A 22502-nucleotide genomic window follows, 5' to 3' on the forward strand; every position below is an offset into this window, starting at 1 on the left:
ACCCATGCACATGGCATATTGTTCCATTTATTTGGGTCTTCTTGAATTTCTCTCAGCAACATTCTGTAGTTTTCAGTGTACATATCTTGCATTATTTTGTTAAATTTATCCATAAAGGTTTTTTTCTTGATGCTATTATGAATGGCATTTAAATTTCAATTTCAGTTGTTCATTGCAACCTTGATAGATCTGCTTATTAGTTCCAATGGCTGTTCTTTGTGGTTTCCTTAGGACTTTCTACCTATACAATCATGCCATCTGCAAATAAAGACAGTTTATTCGTCCTTTCCAATCTGTATGTCATTTAATTATTTTTCTTGCCTTACTCCACTGTCCAGAGCTTCAAGTACAATGCTGAATACAATCTGGTAAGCACAGCAGAAAGTGGTAGTTGACCTGCTGTCTCAAAGGTGGACATTTAAATGTGACATTTAAAAATTTAATTTAGGGCTTCCCTGGTGGCGCAGTGGTTAAGAATCCACCTGCCAATGCAGGGAACACGGGTTCGAGCCCTAGGCCAGGAAGATCCCATATGCCGTGGAGCAACTAAGCCCGTGTGCCACAACTACCGAGCCTGCGCTCTAGAGCCCGCGAGCCACAACTACTGAACCCACGTGCTACAACTACTGAAGCCCGTGCGCCTAGAGCCCAGGCTCTGCAACAAGAGAAGCCACCGCAATGAGAAGCCCATGCATGCAACGAAGAATAGCCCCTGTTCGCTGCAACTGGAGAAAAACCCAAGTGTAGCAACGAAGACCCAACACAGCCAAAAAAAAAAAAAAAAATTCAATTTAGAAAGGAAGCACATGAAGGAATAGAGAAGCACAACCTAAATGAAAAAGTATATACACACAAACAAGAACTCCCAAAACAAACCAACAATTAAGGGAATCTAATGAGCTAAAACTTTAGAATTGTAATTCTCACCACAGTGCTGATACTGACTTCCTTAAACATGTGGCACACAAACATTCGTAAGACTTGATCTCTTTTAGGCTAACTACCTAGCCTCTTTCTTGTATGTCCAAAATGGAAGATTCAGGTTCATGATACCTACCAGCATTTGCAACAAGCAACAGGGGCAGTTTTCCTCGTTCTATGTCATCTTTAATCAGTTTCTCCAGGAAGGCAACGTCCTGGGATTGAAAGACAAACCACAAAAACATGAGACAACCAGCATAAAAGCGTATACACTGAAAAATTATAACTTCTAAAAGAAGCAGATGACTCTCAAAATTTATCAAAGCAATTCTTTTCTTGACAATTTTCCTTTTTTTCTCCGATCATAGTTGTGAAAATAAAATCGTTTTCCTTGAAGACTAACTAGAAAAATCAGTTAAATGAGATTAAAGTTAGAAACTGCATATACAGAACCAACATTTCTCTAGTTTTAAACATCTACAATAAAAAAAAAAGTTCTCTCAACCCCCCCTCCCAAAAAACAACCAAACATGTATCTTCGATATTACTCATTGATGTATCTGAACCAGAAAATCTAACTACCTTGAAAAAGAAATGCAGAACCCTAAAACCTATCCCTTTTGCTTCTGACTTCAGTATGGAAAGGCATATCACTTGCATGTCTAAAAATAAGCAGAATCCAATGCCAAGGATTACAATAATCAAAATCTGCCCATTCATAAATCCAGGCAACAGTGATAACCATTTGAAAGAATGAGCTTTAGAAGGAATTTCTGAGGCTTAACTGGACTCCATGTTTCTACATAAAACAGGTGATACAGTGATTACAAGATTCCTTAAGAGCCAGGTACTCCTCACCTTTATGCCAGCCAGCCTTCCTGGACATTCAAACCTGGCGGCATGTATTATGCAATGGGAAGATCTAAGCAATCCATGAATAAGCTAATAATTATCTGGAGGCCAGCAAACAGAACTGCAGTTTAAAGGAAGGTACGGTTTCAAAACACAATTCTTTATTATTTTATAAACCTAAAGAACTCACCATCTGATGCTGGGATCCAAACATAGTGTTACAGGGCACACGACACAAGCAGGGGAAGGGCAAGCCAAGCTGCAGGAAGAAACATGCAATTTAACAAGAAAGATCTTTGTCACCATTCCCTTATGTCCCCAAAAGATTGTGGCTCTAAGTCACAATTATTCTTTTTAAACATTCTCTCTCCTTAGGAACTCTTAATATGAGCATTTGGGGGGATAATTTAGAATCCTTCCTCCAAGGATTAGTGGTAAATAACACCGGCTAAAGGCATTCAAAGTACAATATCTTATTTAAGGGTCCACCCATTCCTAAAAAGCAATAGATATGGACTAACAGATGTACATATCTTGAGAGAAATGAAGTCAGCATTATGGAGACAGTAATTGTCAAATAAATTTTATATTCCTCATTTTTAGCTTCCAAATCCTTAAGGAGTTTATGTTTTAGGAATTTTTTTAACATTTGCAGCATATTGCTCTGTATAACTAAGACTTGGAAGCATTTAAAGACCAAAAATTTAATGAGCACTTTATTCACACTTTTTCCCCTTAAAGAATTTTTCTTTTAAATTATGAAAGTGAAAGCCAAGTAAAACACACAATAAAAAATTACAGAAATTAAAAGTGAAAATACCCCCCCATAAACCACCAATCTGCTACTGTTAACAGGTTAGTATAGAACCTTGCAGATAATTGCTAGGCAAAAATATATACATTTATATAAATATATTTTTCTAGGTATAAAAAACATATGCATATAAGCATGTACACACTTTTTAAAACATGAACATGACTCTTCTGCCATCTACCTTTCCCACTTAACAGAACACTCTCACACATCTTTTGCAGACTGGACTGCTGTTCCAAGACAGCTTTGGGTCCATAAGAGCCTGGCCTATAGTAGATACTCAATAAGTAATTTGTTTCATGTTTCTACAGAGATACTGTAAAACTCCTTATTTTGTACACCCTCAAGAAGAGGACATAATTTCTTGCCACCAATGACCACAGCTCAGAATCAACTTAAGCCCTGAGTTTCCCCTATGTATCTCCCTGGACTCCTCCATCTTACAAAAGACAACCCCTCCAATCCTATGGGTTTTGCTTTAAAACATTCTTGGCCAAGAGGCTTAACAAGTTCTTGACTGAAGGTAGCCCCATAATCAGGCTACCATGAACTTTAAAAAATGGTAATGTTCTTTGATCTAATAATTCTAGACTGGCTCTGAAAATCCATCTGAGGAATACAACCCAAAGTATAGAAAAGCTTCGGGCTTCCCTGGTGGCGCAGTGGTTAAGAATCTGCCTGCTAATGCAGGGGACACGGGTTCGAGCCCTGGTCTGGGAAGATCCCACATGCCGTGGAGCAACTGGGCCCGTGAGCCACAATTACTGAGCCTGCGCGTCTGGAGCCTGTGCTTTGCAACAAGAGAGGTCGCGATAGTGAGAGGCCCGCACACCGCGATGAAGAGTGGCCCCCGCTTGCCACAACTAGAGAAAGCCCTAGCACAGAAACGAAGACCCAACACAGCCATAAATAAATTAATTAATTAATTTTTTAAAAAACCCACAAAGTATAGAAAAGCTTCATGCAAAAAGATGTCCATAACAGCATTATACAAACAGCACTTCCTCAAAATGGTCATAAAAAGCAAAAGAATGCAAACACTCTAATTGCCCAAAAGGGAAACAGTTAAAATACTATACACTCACTTGAAGGAATATTATGAAGACATTAAAAACCTACTTTACTTTGGAGAATTGGTAAAACATGTTATGAACCTGTTATAACAGTAAGTGAAAAAAGCCAGATATAGCTATGTAAAAACACACATACACTCTGATTAAGCCAAGTCTGAAAAGAAATAAAGTAAAATGTTGACTGTGGTTGCCTTTGGGCAACTAAAAAAAAATACATATATATATATCTAAATTTATTAATACACAGTTATACATAATAATGACAAAACAAGCATATAAGAAAATCACCTTTCTTTTCACTTGAAAAAAACAGCAGCTAAAGAAAAACTTCCAGGACAGAACAAAACATCGTTTCTTTAAAATATCCACCTTATGCCACATTACCTGATTACAGAGGTACTGGCCCAGGCCAGGCCTAGCAGCAGCACTTAGATATATAACAGGCGTCTTGTTATATAACACATTGAACCCATCCACCACAAAGTCTTCATAACGGGAATGAATGGCAAGCCTACAGATCTTTGCAAGTCCTTCTCTTTCTTCTTCGTGGAAATAAGCACAGCCATTTTCATACCTGTTAAGAGACACCCATATGTCAGTATGTTCTTATCTCTGATTTTATATCCCAGTCTTATAACCATGGAAGTAATTCTTTTCTCAACCCGGAAACTATTACCCAGATCAGTGAAAGGAGATAGGAATCACTCTCATCTCAGAGGGCTGACACCTCACTGCAGCTGGAGGTTATAAAGAACAGCGGCAATGACCCCTCATCCACACCCAGCTCCAGAAAGAGCAGAAACTATGAAAACCAGTAGAGAATAGGAATCCCTCAGATATAAAAAGGCTGAAGATCATGGACTGGCTTACTTTACAGGAAAGCCAGCACTGGATAATGCAGGCATGGTTCTTAGTAGTTTCAGCCCTAAAACATCCAAAGTTAAGTAAAACTGTCAAAAATGCTAGTCAGGCTAACTTTTGCTTTCACTAATATCTGCCTGGGACATTTTATTCTTCTCAATCTCCAAAAAGAAGGACAGAGAGATTTTCAGTTACAGGTGCTGGATTTTTATTAGAACAGAAGAAAATTTCTCCTTTGCCATACAGTTAGGCAAACTCATACTCTCGCCAGGTCAAGCTCTTTCCCAGCATCTGAAAACAAGTTTCCCAAGTTAAATGTTCCAACGTTAGGTAAACATTCCTTTTCCATAAACGTAATAGCATAAATAAACACAAAATACCATTGGTCCCATTTCTTCTACTGACTCCTTAATCTGCTAGAATTCCTTAATAATGCCAATATTATCACAGTATAAGGCAAATTTCAATTTCATAACACATACTCATCTTCCTTATGACAGCATTTCCTTTCTACTAAAGCACAGCTAATACTTTGATTAAAAATACTTGAGGGGCTTCCCTGGTGGCGCAGTGGTTGAGAATCTGCCTGCCAATGCAGGGGACACGGGTTCGAGCCCTGGTCTGGGAGGATCCCACATACCGCGGAGCAACTAGGCCCGTGAGCCACAACTACTGAGCCTGCGCGTCTGGAGCCTGTGCTCCGCAACAGGAGAGGCCGCGACAGTGAGAGGCCCGCGCACCGCGATGAGGAGTGGCCCCCGCTCGCCACAACTAGAGAAAGCCCTCGCACAGAAACGAAGACCCAACACAGCCATAAATAAAGAAATAAATAAAATTAAAAAAAAAAAAAAAATACTTGAATCTATTTCACTGCTGTACCTTCTATCAACATGTGCCTATTAGGAATCTTAAGAACAAGTAACTGTGGACATTATCCAACATGTATGTGCTCATGTTCTCAGCTCTTTACATATATTAATTCATTAGTTCATTTAATCCTCACAACAATGTCATCAAATAGATATTAAGGCTATCTCCATTTCATAGATAAGGAAACTGAGGCATGGAGTGGTTAAGCAACGCTTCCAAGAGGAAAGGGAAGAGGCAGAGCTGAACCCAGGTAGCATAGCTCCAGAAAAGAGATCTCTCACAGTCTATACCCAACGCTTAAATGTCTTTACCAGAAACTAAAAACTTATTACCTGAAAATTCTGCATAGCCATAAGGTAGTGTCTGAAAGTATCCTAGTTGTAAGTTTTCTCAGCTTTTCTTTGTCCAGAGTTGAAATGTAAGCTCCCAGACTGTGCCCCAACAAAGCTATATGACCTTGTTCTCCAATATTCTGGATTCTGTTAATCAAAATTTATTAGATTAAAAAAAAAGTATTAGTCAAAGCATAAATAAATAAAACGTAGAGACACATTATGCCACAGAAATTTCTGTCAGACTTGAAATGCATTTAATGGCCTAGAAGGCAGACACTGAGATACATTTAGAAAATTCAATGCATAAGGTATTAATAGTTTGGGGGAAAATTATTTTTTTTAAATTCAAGTCCTAGGAGATAAATATCTGTTTTATTGAATACCAACTAAATTCACAAACTGTTTTTGAATAATTTTCTCCAAAAAAGTTTTTTAAATTAAATACCAGTTGAAGAACTATGGAGAGTAGAGCTGAGATAAAATGTGCAGAAAATTTAAGAATCAATAGACGAAGATCAATTCCCTGCATTAAATAGCTATTTATAACAATACAGCACATTCAAGGGGAACTAGGTATTGTTTTACATATTATTAAAGTGGATGGACTAATTTCCCTTATAAAGAATAAATGTAAAAAGAAAAAAACAAAAAATTGACAGGATACTGGGCAAAGGAGACAGTTCATAGAATAGGAAATATAAATGGGTCTTAAAACATACAAAAAGACACTTAATCTGGTTCATAAGAAAAATGCAAACTAAAACTATGCTGAAATATCATTTCTCACCTATCAGACTGGCAACGATCCTTAAGTCTGCTAATACTCTTTCAGGCAAAGGTGTGGGGAAAGACGTACTCTCACACATTATGGGTGGGAATGTGAACTGGCACAATTCCACGAGGGGAAGTTTGGCAATATCTGCCAAATTTACAAATGCACAAACTTATCTGGCCCAGCAATCCCACTTCTAGGACTTTAATCTACAGAAACACTTCTTCTATGAGAAATGACACATGTACAGAGTTACTGGCTGTAGGAATGTTTGTAAGAGTAAAACATGAAAAGTAGACTAGTTAAATGAAATATGGCTCATCCATTCAGAGTAACACTAAACAGCTCTTAAAGGAGAAAGCTCCTTGTATACTGCTATGCCAGGAACTCCAAGACATAAATGAAAAAGGCAAGGCACAGAACAACGTGCATAGTATTTAGGTACTGGAGGGGGTGAGCACAGACATTTTGCTTGGGTGTACATACACATGAAGTATCTCTGACAAATACACAAGAAACTGGCAACTTATCTCTAGGAAGGAGAACAAGGTAGGGAGGCAGAGGTAAGAAGGAAAATTGCCTTTGTATATACACCCTTTCTATATTTTGAAATTTGAACTGGAAGAATGAATTACTTACTCCAAAAAAATTAAATTTAAAACTATTAAAGAGAAAATGAAACTAAATAAATTGCTTGATAGATGCATAAACAGAAATAAAATAAACAGATGATTCACAGACAACGTGGCCTGCCACCAATGAATTCAGCTGCAGCACTTCTCAGCAATCAGAGGCGGAAGCACAGGAGCAGAAGCAATCAGAAACAGAAAAGCACACAGCAGCTATTCTCCGGCCCCTGTGCCAGCCCCTCCCTAAGACACCAGACCATAAAAACGACAAGATTTTAGTAAATGACTTCCTTTTACAAAATATATTATCTAAAATATGTCAATGTCTCTCTGAAGAAACTGAACATCATTTGAATATCACATGTAACTAGGAATTAAATATAGCTTATTACTGCAGAAACTTGTGAGAATGCAATCATTATCAAAATCAAGAACACATATACTTTGAAACAGAAGCTGCCAACTGTTCTCCATTACCGGGTACTCTGGGGCTCCTCATCTTCATCTCCGTGCATCAGGTTCTGAACTAACTGGAGGATGCTCACCATGTCTTGTCCACTGCGGAACAGAAAAACAGCTGACAAACAGGGGGAAACTGCACACGTCCCTCACCAGTCTCTCACTATTTTCTCTCGTCTAAACTAGCTTGACATGTTTTCTTTTTTAACTGAGGAGCTACGAAAGAAATAATGTGTTTTGAGATACAGTATACATCATTTTTAAAACAAACCTCAAATTATCAACTGAATTCTGAAAATAACCTTACTTGTGATTAAATCTTCTTCCTAAATATTAATTTGATTTTTAAAAATTTTACCAGCTTTAGCAATATTTCTCTACCTGTTCATTTGAATCTTGGAGACTATTTAATAAGCATGTAATAAGGGCCGAAGTAGTCCTTATAAGCTGTTGGAAGGTCACAAAAGCAGCAAGAATATTCCAATGTCACTGGTGTATCTAGCTTCCCTCCACGTGGGAGTCTTGTCTGTTTGTTCTAACAGAGCTAAACATGAAATGGAAGCATGATTTATTATTACCTCTTCCCCAAGCTGGGGAAACTGCAGATTCGCTTGGAGTGTAAACACTTACTTCTATCCAAGATATGTTTTTAAACGCTCATCACATGAGGAGGTGGAAACTTAGGAGAAGAATGTGAAAGGTGAAGTTCTAAGCAATGGCAAGGCGACTTGTAAAACATGTGACGTCAAAATACTATCACTCTATTAATGAGAATGTGACTAATAAAAAGTTCTCTCTTTCAGGCTTCCCTGGTGGCGCAGTGGTTCAGAATCCGCCTGCCAATGCAGGGGACACGGGTTCGAGCCCTGGTCCAGGAAGATCCCACATGCCGCGGAGCAACTAAGCCCGTGCGCCACAACTACTGAGGCTGTGCTCTAGAGCCCGTGAGCCACAGCTACTGAAGCCCGTGCGCCTAGAGCCCATGCTCTGCAACAAGAGAAGCCACCGCAATGAGAAGCCTGCGCACCGCAACGAAGAGTAGCCCCTGCTCACTGCAACTAGAGAAAGCCCATGTGCAGCAATGAAGACCCAACGCAGCCAAAAAAAAAATCAGTATCTGGGTGTGTTAGATGTGACATTTATTGGCACACTGGGATCCTTCCTCTATACTATTCTTTTGCAACATACTTATTGTACATATTTATATTCAGGTCAAAGGACAACTTAAGAGGGTTGTACTATTTACCTACGTACAGTTTCCTGGTTATAAAAAAAATAATAAGTTTGTCTGAGGGAAACTGGGCCGGGACTTTAACTCCAGATTGAGTGCTAACATCCTGTGAAAATGTTAGTTGGATAACTACTTATTTTTCTGACCTCTTCCCTGCTAGCTCAAGTCACAAACACTTGACAGATTTGCTTTAGTTGCCAAAAAATAAACCACTCTGCTAATAAATTAGAGTTGACGTTTTCCTTTCATTTACTATATAATAAAGTGATAAATCTTATCAAGTTAAAATAACTCTCACAATAAAGCTCAGTCTACCAAATAGATTACTGGTTTCAAGGATGAACCAAGTGTGATAGTTGAGTTATAATTATGAGTTTGCATATCACTTTTGAGTTAAGAGGTTGTGTTAAACTCTGAACAGGAAAGGGGGAGAAACAGTAGGTTTAGCGTTATCACCAAGCAACCAATGGCATTTCAGTTTTCTAATGTTACACTGCATATAACTCTCAATTTGCTTTGTGCTCATTAAAACTAAAATTGTAAGTCAGTGATGGTAAAATCTTGGTTTAAAGAAAGTGTACACCGTAAGTAAAGGTACTTATCTTCATTGCCACCTACCTGCCTTGCAGTGGCCCTGGAATATCCCCTGATAGGAGCTTCTTTCCATTTTCCTCCTCTGTTCTTCTAATTTAAAGGAAATAAAAAACTGTTAACCTTGTAACATTTGAGCAGGAACATGTGATAATGTTGCTCACAACCTCTTAGTAACTGATGTCAGATTTGAAACACACACCTCGCCTTCTCATCCCAGCCCCCAGGCTGGGGTAGGGTTTAGTTTCAGGAAAATAATATTAAAAGTATAATAATACTTCAACCCATTTCTTGGTTAGTTGATGCCGTATATGACCTGAATATACAGTAAGAAGTATTTATAGATTCAAGTCAATATATTAAATAAATGAAACTCTTAATAGGCAGAACTGAAAATTGTAAGTCCTGCCCCTTAATTTCAAAATCCTTTAATTACAAAGCACCTTATACCCAAGACAAATACCAGTTTTAAAGTCAGCTGAAGCTAAGTGTGACGTTCTGAAACCAAGAGGTGTCTTTAACAGAAGGAAACAAGTGCCGCCAGTTTCACAGCAGGTTGAACACATTTAATGGGGTCACTTCTGTTCCACAGGCTCACCTCTGACTGTCCTCTAGCATCTTCATGGCCTCCTTCAAGTTTTTTCCCATTTCAGCTAGTGTAGGGTCTGCTATCTGAGAAACAAATTTTCAAAAGGTTAAACTTTAACAACCCTCTATTACTTCTGCAACATAATTCATCCAGAAAAACTAAATGCAAGTCCATTTTCTTCTGGATTTATTATAAAATACCTGGATTATTAAAGAACATGTTTGATTTTAAAATTCCAACAGTACAAAGGTATAACATAAAAAAGTCCCACTCCCCAGGGGAGGCCACTTTGAAGTTTGACATGTGTCTCTCCAAAGTTTCACTTTGCTCATATGCACCTCTCCAAATTGCTTTTTTCTACTTTATAGTGAATATGGTTCCATGTCAGCAGGTCCACTTCATTCTTCTTAGTGGTTACACCTTTTTGCATCTGATGGATGTATTATAATTTATTGAACCAGTCCTGAATTAATGGACCCTTAGGTTATTCCAGTTTTTCACTATTAGAAGCAAGGTCCAGAAAAGTATGTATAGTATACTATTCATTTTACTGTTGTAGTAGGCTGAAAAATAGCCCCCCAAAAGATATTCACATCCTAATCCCTGGAATTTGTGAACGTTACCTTATGTGACAAAGTCCTTGCAGAAGTGATTAAGGATCTTGAGATGGCACGATTACCCTGAATCATCCAGGTGAGCCCTAAATTCAATCACATGTATCCACATGAGAGAATTGGAGGGAGACCACACAGAGAGAGAAGACTATGTGAAGACAGAGCAGAGAGAGATTTGAAGATGTTGGCCTTGAAACTGGAGCGATGGAGCCACCAAACAGGGAAGGATGGCTGGCAAGCAGCATAAGCCGGAACAAGAAAGGAAGGGACACTCCCCGTGAGCCTCTGGAGGGAGCGCGGCCCTGCCAGCCCTTGATTTCAGCCCCGCGACAGTTATTTCAAACTTCTGGCCTCCAGGACTGAGAGAGAATGTATTTCTGTTGTTCTAAGCCACCCAGTTTGTGCTCATTTGTTACAGCAGCCCCAGGAAACTAATACGCTCAAAGATCTGCAAGTGCTTCTAAAAACTCTGGGACACTTACACAAGCTAGTAATAGTGATTGCCTCCAAAGAATGGCTACAGGGGTCAGAGGGAGTCTTTTTAGTTCATATCTTTTTGTTCCTTTTGGATTTTAGTACCACGTGTACATCTACCTCCCATTCGAAACATAAACAAAACAAATTTTTAAAAATTCTTACAGAATTGAAACACTCATTTTCCTTTCTTTCTTCTTGCATCTCCGTAAAAATTTTGAGAGAGACAATCTTGTTGCCTTGAATCTCTATATAGTATGAATTGGGTTATAAACAATCACAGAAGCTCTCTTTTGTCTCCCCTTACTCTTCAAATACACTTCAAGTGTATTTATCTGCTTTTCTCTTCATATTGTCTCTTGTACCTCGTAATAGTTTATACAATGTAGATGTGCAGTGAGTGTATATTACCTTTAGTACTGTGTTACCTCCTCAAAATTGTTTTTTTTTTTTAAAGAAATTCTACTGTTTATCAATGTAAGTATCAGAAAATATTAATTCTAGAAGGGACCTTAGGGGTCTAGTCCAGGGATTTCCCACCTGTGTTCTTCTCAGCCTTAAGACTCCTGGAAAGAACTTTGAGGAGAAAGGGTTGGGTAGCCAGTTGGAGCTGCTACCTCTCTGCTCCGCCTTAAGGAGATCAGCTGTTTTTAACAATAGGGTTTTGAGTAAAGTTTCACTTGTAAAAAGTTTCATTAAAAAGAAGAAAAAAAAGTATAAGCATGAAAACCTCTGATTCTGGTATAACATTTTAGAGGAGAGGAAACTAAGACTTAGAGAGGTACACTGACTTGCCTAGGCTCATGGAACTAATAAATGACAGAGAGGTGCCAGAACCCTGGCTTCCTGATTTGTTTCTGTCTCTTTCTATTACATCACACTGATTCTACAAGAGATTAGAAAATAATCACATAGCCACATCCGATCTGATTTTTACACTAGAGAAAAAAAAAATTAAAAAACCCAGGTGTTTCCAATAAAAATCACGATTTAAATGTAAGCACCAGATGGGTTAGAGAGTAATCTAAAAGGGTCTCCCTGCTCTCCGTTAACAATTCAGGGTAGGATGAGGAACAGATAATGGTCAAGAGAACTGCTCTTGCTCCTCAGTCTGCTGGTCATGGTCCTTACCACCCTCATCTCCTGTGACACATCAATCCCTGATCATCTGGCCAAATGAAAAGATAAACAGTTTGCTTGATCAATTACACCTCCATGTTTCATGCTTATAACATCTGCCCCATCTGAAATGTCCTTGTACCTTTTATCCACCTCTACCTACCTATTAAATCACAATTCACTACTTCCAAGAAACCCCTATGGATAAAACCATTTTTACATGTTCACATCCCCCCTAATGATATCGATACCATTTCTTCCTAAACCAAAAATCTGGACTCACTGCTTGACAAATGATTGTATTTATGGGGACAACAGGACGGAAGGCTTGTAACTGGGGCCATTCTAATATGCAACTGCCATTCATCCTCACGATTCTTTACATCCTTTACTGTGAATTGTTTTATAGATGATCTTTCCAGTATAGGTATTCTCCCCAATTAGATTATACGCTTTTTGAAAGAAGCCATTCAGACTCCTACTAATTTTGACTTCTCTTATAGGACCAAGAATCTAAAGTCAGCTTGATTCTTGGGTTGTCATATTACCTCTGAAACCCCTTAGGAAGGCATGGCATATTGGATATCAACATACTGGCTCTAAGTTCAACACGGCTAACTTCTCCTATAAGATTGAACAGATTTTTCAGTTAAGAATAGACAAAATAGATTCACAGAAAGATAGACAAGATGAAAAGGCAGAGGGCTATATACCAGATGAAGGAACAAGATAAAACCCCAGAAAAACAATGAAATGAAGTGGAGATAGGCAACCTTCCAGAAAAAGAATTCAGAATAATGATAGTGAAGATGATCCAGGACCTCGGAATAAGAATGGAGGCAAAGATCGAGAAGGTGCAAGAAATGTTTAACAAAGACCTAGAAGAATTAAAGAACAAACAAACAGAGATGAACAATACAATAACTGAAATGAAAACTACACTAGAAGGAATCAATAGCAGAATAACAGAGGCAGAAGAACGGATAAGTGACCTGGAAGACAGAATGGTGGAATTCACTGCTGTGGAACAGACTAAAGAAAAAAGAATGAAAAGAAATGAAGACAGCCTAAGAGACCTCTGGGACAACATTAAACGCAACAACATTCGCATTATAGGGGTCCGAGAAGGAGAAGAGAGAGGGAAAGGACCAGAGAAAATATTTGAAGAGATCATAGTCGAAAACTTCCCTAACATGGGAAAGGAAATAGCCACCCAAGTCCAGGAAGCACAGAGAGTCCCATACAGGATAAACCCAAGGAGAAACACACTGAGACACATAGTAATCAAATTGGCAAAAATTAAAGACAAAGAAAAATTATTGAAAGCAGCAAGGGAAAAATGACAAATAACATACAAGGGAACTCCCATAAGGTTAACAGCTGATTTCTCAGCAGAAACTCTACAAGCCAGAAGGGAGTGGCATGATATACTTAAAGTGATGAAAGGGAAGAAACTACAACCAAGATTACTCTACCTGGCAAGGATCTCATTCAGATTCCATGGAGAAATCAAAAGCTTTACAGACAAGCAAAAGCTAAGAGAATTCAGCACCACCAAACCAGCTCTACAACAAATGCTAAAGGAACTTCTCTAAGTGAGAAACACAAGAGAAGAAAAGGACCTATAAAAACAAACCCAAAACAATTAAGAAAATGGTCACAGGAACATACATATCGATAATTACCTTAAACGTGAATGGATTAAATGCTCCGACCAAAAAACACAGGCTTGCTGAATGGATACAAAAACAAGACCCATATATATGCTGTCTACAAGAGACCCACTTCAGACCTAGGGACACATACAGACTGAAAGTGAGGGGATGGAAAAAGATATTCCATGCAAATGGAAATCAAAAGAAAGCTGGAGTAGCTATACTCATATCAGATAAAATAGACTTTAAAATAAAGAATGTTACAAGAGACAAGGAAGGGCACTACATAATGATCAAGGGATCAATCCAAGAAGAAGATATAACAATTATAAATATATATGCACCCAACATAGGAGCACCTCAATACATAAGGCAACTGCTAACAGCTATAAAAGAGGAAATCAACAGTAACACAATAATAGTGGGGGACTTCAACACCTCACTTACACCAATGGACAGATCATCCAAAATGAAAATAAATAAGGAAACACAAGCTTTAAATGACACAATAGACCAGATAGATTTAATTGATATTTATAGGATATTCCATCCAAAAACAGCAGATTACACTTTCTTCTCAAGTGCGCAAGGAACATTCTCCAGGATAGATCACATCTTGGGTCACAAATCAAGCCTCAGTAAATTTAAGAAAATTGAAATCATATCAAGCATCTTTTCTGACTACAACGCTATGAGATTAGAAATGAATCACAGGGAAAAAAACGTAAAAAACACAAACACATGGAGGCTAAACAATACGTTACTAAATAACCAAGAGATCACTGAAGAAATCAAAGAGGAAATCAAAAAATACCTAGAGACAAATGACAATGAAAACACGATGATTCAAAACCTATGGGATGCAGCAAAAGCAGTTCTAAGAGGGAATTTTATAGCTATACAAGCCTACCTAAAGAAACAAGAAAAATCTCAAGTAAACAATCTAACCTTACACCTAAAGGAACTAGAGAAAGAAGAACAAACAAAACCCAAAGTTAGAAGGAAAGAAATCATAAAGATCAGAGCAGAAATAAATGAAATAGAAACAAAGAAAACAATAGCAAAGATCAATAAAACTAAAAGCTGGTTCTTTGAGAAGATAAACAAAATTGATAAGCCATTAGCCAGACTCATCAAGAAAAAGAGGGAGAGGACTCAAATCAATAAAATTAGAAATGAAAAAGGAGAAGTTACAACAGACACCGCAGAAATACAAAGCATCCTAAGAGACTACTACAAGCAACTCTATGCCAATAAAATGGACCATCTGGAAGAAATGGACAAATTCTTAGAAAGGTATAACCTTCCAAGACTGAACCAGGAAGAAACAAAATATGAACAGACCAATCACAAGTAACGAAATTGAAACTGTGATTAAAAATCTTCCAAGAAACAAAAGTCCAGGACCAGATGGCTTCACAGGTGAATTCTATCAAACATTTAGAGAAGAGCTAACACCCATCCTTCTCAAACTTCCAAAAAATTGCAGAGGAAGGAACACTCCCAAACTCATTCTATGAGGTCACCATCACCCTGATACCAAAACCAGACAAAGATACTACAAAAAAAGAAAATTACAGACCAATATCACTGATGAACATAGATGCAAAAATCCTCAACAAAATACTAGCAAACAGAATCCAACACCACATTAAACGTATCATACACCACGATCAAGTGGGATTTATCCCAGGGATGCAAGGATTCTTCAATATATGCAAATCAATCAATGTGATACACCATATTAACAAATTGAAGAATAAAAACCATATGATCATCTCAATAGATGGCAGAGAAAGCTTTTGACAAAATTCAACACCCATTTATGATAAAAACTCTCCAGAAAGCGGGCATAGAGGGAACCTACCTCAACATAATAAAGGCCATATATGACAAACCCACAGCAAACATCATTCTCAACGGTGAAAAACTGAAAGCATTTCCTCTAAGATCAGGAACAAGACAAGGATGTCCATTCTCACCACTATTATTCAACATAGTTTTGGAAGTCCTAGCCATGGCAATCAGAGAAGAAAAAGAAATAAAAGGAATACAAATTGGAAAAGAAGAAGTAAAACTGTTACTGTTTGCAGATGACACGATACTATACATAGAGAATCCTAAAAATGCCACCAGAAAACTACTAGAGCTAATCAATGAATTTGGTAAAGTTGCAGGATACAAAATTAATGCACAGAAATCTCTTGCATTCCTATATACTAATGATGAAAAATCTGAAAGAGAAATTAAGGAAACACTCCCATTTACCATTACAACAAAAAGAATAAAATACTTAGGAATAAACCTCCCTAGGGAGACAAAAGACCTGTATGCAGAAAACTATAAGACACTGATGAAAGAAATTAAAGATGATACCAACAGATGGAGAGATATACCACATTCTTGGATTGGAAGAATCAATATTGTGAAAATGACTATACTACCCAAAGCAATCTACAGATTCAATGCAATCCCTATCAAACTACCAATGGCATTTTTTACAGAACTAGAACAAAAAATCTTAAAATTTGTATGGAGACACTAAAGACCCTGAATAGCCAAAGCAGTCTTGAGGGAAAAAAACGGAGCTGGAGGAATCAGACTCCCTGAGCTACAGTAATCAAGACAATATGGTACTGGCACAAAAACAGAAACACAGATCAGTGGAACAAGATAGAAAGCCCAGAGATAAACCCACGCACCTATGGTCAACTAATCTATGACAAAGGAGGCAAAGATATACAATGGAGAAAAGACAGCATCTTCAATAAGTGGTGCTGGGAAAACTGGACAGCTACATGTAAAAGAATGAAATTAGAACACTCCCTAACACCATACACAAAAATAAACTCAAAATGGATTAGAGACATAAATGTAAGACCGGACACTATAAAACTCTTAGAGGAAAACATAGGAAGAACACTCTTTGACATAAATCACAGCAAGATCTTTTTTGATCCACCTCCTAGAGTAATGGAAATAAAAACAAAAATAAACAAATGGAACCTAATGAAACTTCAAAGCTTTTGCACAGCAAAGGAAACTATAAACAAGACGAAAAGACAATCCTCAGAATGGGAGAAAATATTTGCAAACGAATCAACGGACAAAGGATTAATCTCCAAAATATATAAACAGCTCACTCAGCTCAATATTAAAGAAACAAACAACCCAATCCAAAAATGGGCAGAAGACCTAAATAGACATTTCTCCAAAGAAGACATACAGATGGCCAAGAAGCACATGAAAAGCTGCTCAACATCACTAATTATTAGAGAAATGCAAATCAAAACTACAATGAGGTATCACCTCACACCAGTTAGAATGGGCATCATCAGAAAATCTACAAACAACAAATGCTGAAGAGGGTGTGGAGAAAAGGGAACCCTCTTGCACTGTTGGTGGGAATGTAAATTGATACAGCCACTATGGAGAACAGTATGGAGGTTCCTTAAAAAACTAAAAATAGATTTACCATATGATCCAGCAATTCCACTACTGGGCATATACCCAGAGAAAACGATAATTCAAAAAGACACATGCACCCCAATGTTCATTGCAGCACTATTTACAATAGCCAGGTCATGGAAGCAACCTAAATGCCCATCGACAGACGAATGGATAAAGAAGTTGTGGTACATATATACAATGGAATATTACTCAGCCATAAAAAGGAACGAAATTGAGTCATTTGTTGAGACGTGGATGGATCTAGAGACTGTCATACAGAGTGAAGTCAGAAAGAGAAAAACAAATATCGTATATTAACACATATATGTGGAACCTAGAAAAATGGTACAGATGAGCCGGTTTGCAGGGCAGAAGTTGAGACACAGATGTAGAGAACAGACATATGGACACCAAGGGGGAAAACTGCGGTGGGATGGGGATGGTGGTGTGCTGAATTGGGCGATTGGGATTGACATGTATACACTGATGTGTATAAAATTGATGACCAATAAGAACCTGCAGTATAAAAAAAAAAAAAGAATAGACAAAATAGTTGCCTTAGTTTAGAAGCCACTTCATATGACAATACTTATTTTTAAACACCAGAATCACATGTGATGACAAGATGTTTACACTGAGAGAGGCAAGAGGGAAGTGCAGCGTCACATTTCTCCATCCGAGTCTCTCGAGAGAGAGCAAGCACACACTCATTGAATGGAAAGGCTGACATTTAAATTGTTCTTGCTCCTACTCTCTTGTAGGGAGTGAAGTGGGGACAGTGGGGAGTGGGTAGTGGGTGGGTAGGGAAAATAGCACTTTTAGTTAAATTTGAATCAATTAAATGTGAATATGACGTAGACCCTCATGTGCTTGTGTTAATGGGATAATCCAAAGTATAAATGTTATCCAGTTGCAAGATATTAGGCCTTAAGTCAAGAAATGCTCTAAGAAAAATATTTATAAATTGGTTCCTTAAACCATGCCTCCATAAGCTTCTACTAAGGGCAGCAACTACTTTCTTATTCACATTTCATATCCTCAGTACCTGTTACAGTGCCAGAGTACTTGTGTGATAAATGTTAATAAATAACAGCAGGGCAACAGCCAGACACAAACCAAAATGAGTGAAGAATTAAGTTGAATAAAGATGTCCATTATTCGGTATTTAGAAGGAGGCTGTTTTACAATATTGAGGGAAGAAAAAAAAATAGTATTCTATGCCAGGTTCCCAGAAGAATGTCATATTTTTTCAACCCTTAGCATCTAACACAGGCACAGAAAAAGGGCTCAATAAGATTTGTGATCCTTAATAATTACTAACACTTACTGAGTTGCTTGCTATATTCAAGCATCATCTAATTAACACCTTTACATGCATTACTTCCTGGCTAACCCAAAGGCACAGAGTTAGTATGCTTTGGAGCCAGAATTTAAAACAAGGTCTGTACTACTCTAGAACCAGTGCTCTTGACCACTAGGCAATACTGCTCCTCAATTTCATCAAAAAAGTAAACAAAGCAACTCACACTTTGAAAAAGCTCTTGTCTCAAGAACCATAATTAGAGCTAAGTAAGGTCTCATTTTAAGGATAATCCTTGGAACTTCCCTGGTGGCGCAGTGGTTAAGAATCCGCCTGCCCACGCAGGGGACACGGGTTTGAGCCCTGGTCCGGGAAGATCCCACATGCCGTGGAGCAACTAAGTCCATGCACCACAACTACTGAACCTGCGCTCTAGAGCCTGCGAGCCACAACTACTGAGCCCGCGTGCCACAGCTACTGAAGCCCACGTGTGTGCCTAGAGCCCATGCTCCACAACAAGAAAAGCCACCGCGATGAGAAGCCTGCGCACCACAACAAAGAGTAGCCCCCGCTCGCCACAACTAGAGAAAGTCTATGCAGCAACGAAGACCCAACGCAGCCAAAAATAAAATAACTTAATTAATTAAAAAACAAATAAAGATAATCCTTGCTTGATTGATGTTTTCACCTAGATAAAGTTAGTATATCAGAAGACTCTCCCTATAGGTAAAATTTCTATTCTGCAACAGCCCCAACCATAAACTTATCACCCAAACCCAGGGCATTTTTAAGAGTGCAAGGCAATACTATTAATAATTAAGTCAGGACAACAGGTACAAACTGGGACAGTCCTGGGCAAACCAGGATGTACAGTTACCCTAGCATTTACTACAATGTTTACTTCATATCTTAAACCAGTATTCCACCTAGCGAAGGCCATGCAAATGTTTGCAGTGGTGGCTGTTTATGAGTTATAAGGTAAAATGAAAGACGACATATAATTTGAAAGGAGTGCACCGCAGTGCAAGTACTGCCCACGGCACTTGTCTCAATGCTCAAGATCACACAGTATTGCTACAAGAGACTTCTTTTCCTACCTATAAATATACCTGAGTACATTTTCCCTCATTCAAATCTTTTTTCTTTTAATTTTTATTTTTGGCTGCGTTGGGTCTTCATTGCGGTGCGCAGGCTTCTCATTGCGGTGGCTTCTCTTGTTGCGGAGCGGACTCCTAACCACTGCACCACCAGGGAAGTCCCCCTCATTTAAATCTTGAGTACAGTGACCTGATTAAAAATCTGGGGCCTAGGGGACTTCCCTGGTGGTGCAGTGGTTAAGAATCTGCCTGCCAATGCAGGGGACACGGGTTCGAGCCCTGGTCCGGGAAGATCCCACATGCCACGGAGCAACTGAGCCCGTGTGCCACAACTACTGAGCCTGCACTCTAGAGCCTGTGAGCCACAACTACTGAGCCCACGTGCCACAACTACTGAAGCCTGTGCACCTATGGAGTGTGTATATCCACAGGTTCACTTTCTAATTACAAAACTACCACATGTTCACTACTGAAGATTCAGAAACCATTATTAGACTGTTAGTCATTAGATTGCAAATTTGTAAATTATATTTCAGCTATGTCGATTCTGTGTAATGAAGTGGATTCAGTATTTTTGCTTCAATTACGTCTAACATAGATGCATGGCATGGCTTAAAGCAAGTTCAAAACTCCTAAGGAGAACCATTCAATTGTTCATATGATAACTGTCACAGAACTAGACAGCTCATTTTGTAAAACAAGCCTCACCATTCATCCTTTTATAAGCATCTTTTCAACAATCATTTTTATACTAGTTGATTTCCATCACTTTCAGTCAGTGTGGGATATTAAATATTAAATATTAAAATATCCTGCCACTATCAGAAGAAGAAATAGTATATACGTAATGTTAAAATATCATTAAAATTCTCACAATTTAAATGTTGGAGGAAAAAAGTTGAAAGTCAAATGCAAAATAAAACAGTAAAGGAGGTCAGGAAGTAATTCTCTATTTTTCAAGCTAGTAGGAAATTATAAATTTATTTGGAATAAGGCAACATGGGTTAATGAAAAAAATCACTTATTTTTGCTTTTGGCTAGAAATATATCAACTTAGTTATGAGGTAACACTGGTACTATTCTTACCCGTATTATTCAGAACACACTATATTTATCATTTTATTCTACTTCATTAAAAAAAAAAAACTGCTGGTCATGACCTGCTAAATTGATTTGACATCTCATATATAGGATGTAACCTGCAGTTTGGGGGGGGAAAACCCACACTATTTTAATGGATGTTATTGAAAATTAACATCCAGTTATTAGTAATGGAATAAACAATCATTTGTTAATAAAGTTTATTAACTGAGAAGTTGTTTATAATAACCTTTCAAAAGTGGAAACTACAGCAGAAGAATAATAAAATCTTAGGGCCTAAGATTTGGGAACTACTGCTCTCCAGTCACTTAAAATTTTCTCAGCTTTCAAATGCTTAATCAAGCTCTTGTATACATTTTCTTAAGTTAAACCAGCCTACCAAAGTGTGACCAAAAACTATATGATTTACTTTCACATGAATTAGGGAAAAAATAATACCTTAAACCCTGAATTCATAAACATTATTGTTTAGCACAAATCTAAGTTTAAAAAAAAAGGGCTGTAGTGACAGAAAGCAGATCTGGGATCCACTTGCAAAAGGGCACAAGGGAACTTTTTAGGGAGATGGAAATGTTCCATATCTTGATTATGCTGGTGGTTATACGACTATACACAACTGCCAAAACTCAAACTGTATAATTAAAGTGCATATTTTTATTGTATATAAATTGTTCCTCAATTTTAAAGAAGGAGGTCGAATTGATTTAGTCGACTGAAAAGAAATATTAAGCAAATAACAGTACAAGTGGTAACTGCTGTGACAAAATTCACAAAGATGGTATATGAATAACTGTTAGCTATTTGAAAAACGCAGAGCTAAACATTTAAAAAGAAGCAACGTCCAGAAAAGGGGAAGTTTAAATAGTAATTTTAAAATATATAAATCACAACATTCATTAATAATAGAAGTATACAATACCATGTTTCAATAAACTTTTTTCAGGGGAGGAATGTTCATTTTGGGGGGTTCTAGGACTATTGACAGAAGAAAAACTAAAGCATGTGAGAATACCAGCTGATCGTACCAGATAGAAGGGCTTGATGTTAACAAATGCTAGTTTCCAACATTTGCATTAGACTTACAAAAAAAAAATCACTACACAGAAATTACCACAACACTATAAATCAACTATACTTCAATAAAAAACAAATCACTACCTTTCTTCAATTGATCAACGTGATCAGATAAAGCTCTGAATTGATGTTTCTAACATTTCACCTACTCTTTTGCCTTCCACAGCTTTCTAAGCAAGGTTAATCCTGGATAGTGATAAGCATGCAAGTATCAACTCTCCAAAAACCATATATTTTCCTCCCAGGTGAAAACACAAAGACAGCTCTGCTGTCTAGCACTAAACAAGTGCCCCAAATATTACACATCTCAGAGAAGCAATAAGAACAGCAGCAGCTGCTTCAGGAACACAGCTGTTCCTTACGGGTCAACAACGAGAGAAAATGTATGGATTCTCCAAGGTAATAATAGCACCTTGCAAACCTGACTTACTCACTGGAGCCTCAATTTCTACATCTGTAAATACTTTTGTGTAGTTCCAACAGAAAAGTATTTAATTAAGAACAAGGCACTTTCGTCTATGTTTGTCTTTTAAGAATTGGATACTCTTGGAAAATCTTATTTTTAACTATGCTTGAGTGTGGACTTTACGCTTGAGTGTGTGAGAACATGAAGACATACTG

General features: G+C 37.8%; 1 protein-coding gene across 1 annotated transcript in view; it reads right to left on the bottom strand.

The window, feature by feature from the left end:
* Positions 1 to 22502, bottom strand: part of PDXDC1 (pyridoxal dependent decarboxylase domain containing 1) — a 57646-nt gene that overhangs the window by 28321 nt on the left and 6823 nt on the right. The window contains exons 2-8 of the mRNA XM_059898173.1: positions 10007 to 10080; positions 9436 to 9501; positions 7605 to 7685; positions 5724 to 5870; positions 4045 to 4234; positions 1964 to 2032; positions 1058 to 1136 (exon numbers count right to left, since the gene is read on the bottom strand). Of these exons, the coding sequence (XP_059754156.1) occupies positions 1058 to 1136; positions 1964 to 2032; positions 4045 to 4234; positions 5724 to 5870; positions 7605 to 7685; positions 9436 to 9501; positions 10007 to 10080 (706 nt within the window). The remainder of the gene's footprint in view (positions 1 to 1057; positions 1137 to 1963; positions 2033 to 4044; positions 4235 to 5723; positions 5871 to 7604; positions 7686 to 9435; positions 9502 to 10006; positions 10081 to 22502) is intronic.

The sequence above is a fragment of the Balaenoptera ricei genome, chromosome 15, assembly GCF_028023285.1.
Source record: "Balaenoptera ricei isolate mBalRic1 chromosome 15, mBalRic1.hap2, whole genome shotgun sequence".
Classification (NCBI taxonomy): Eukaryota; Metazoa; Chordata; class Mammalia; order Artiodactyla; family Balaenopteridae; genus Balaenoptera; species Balaenoptera ricei.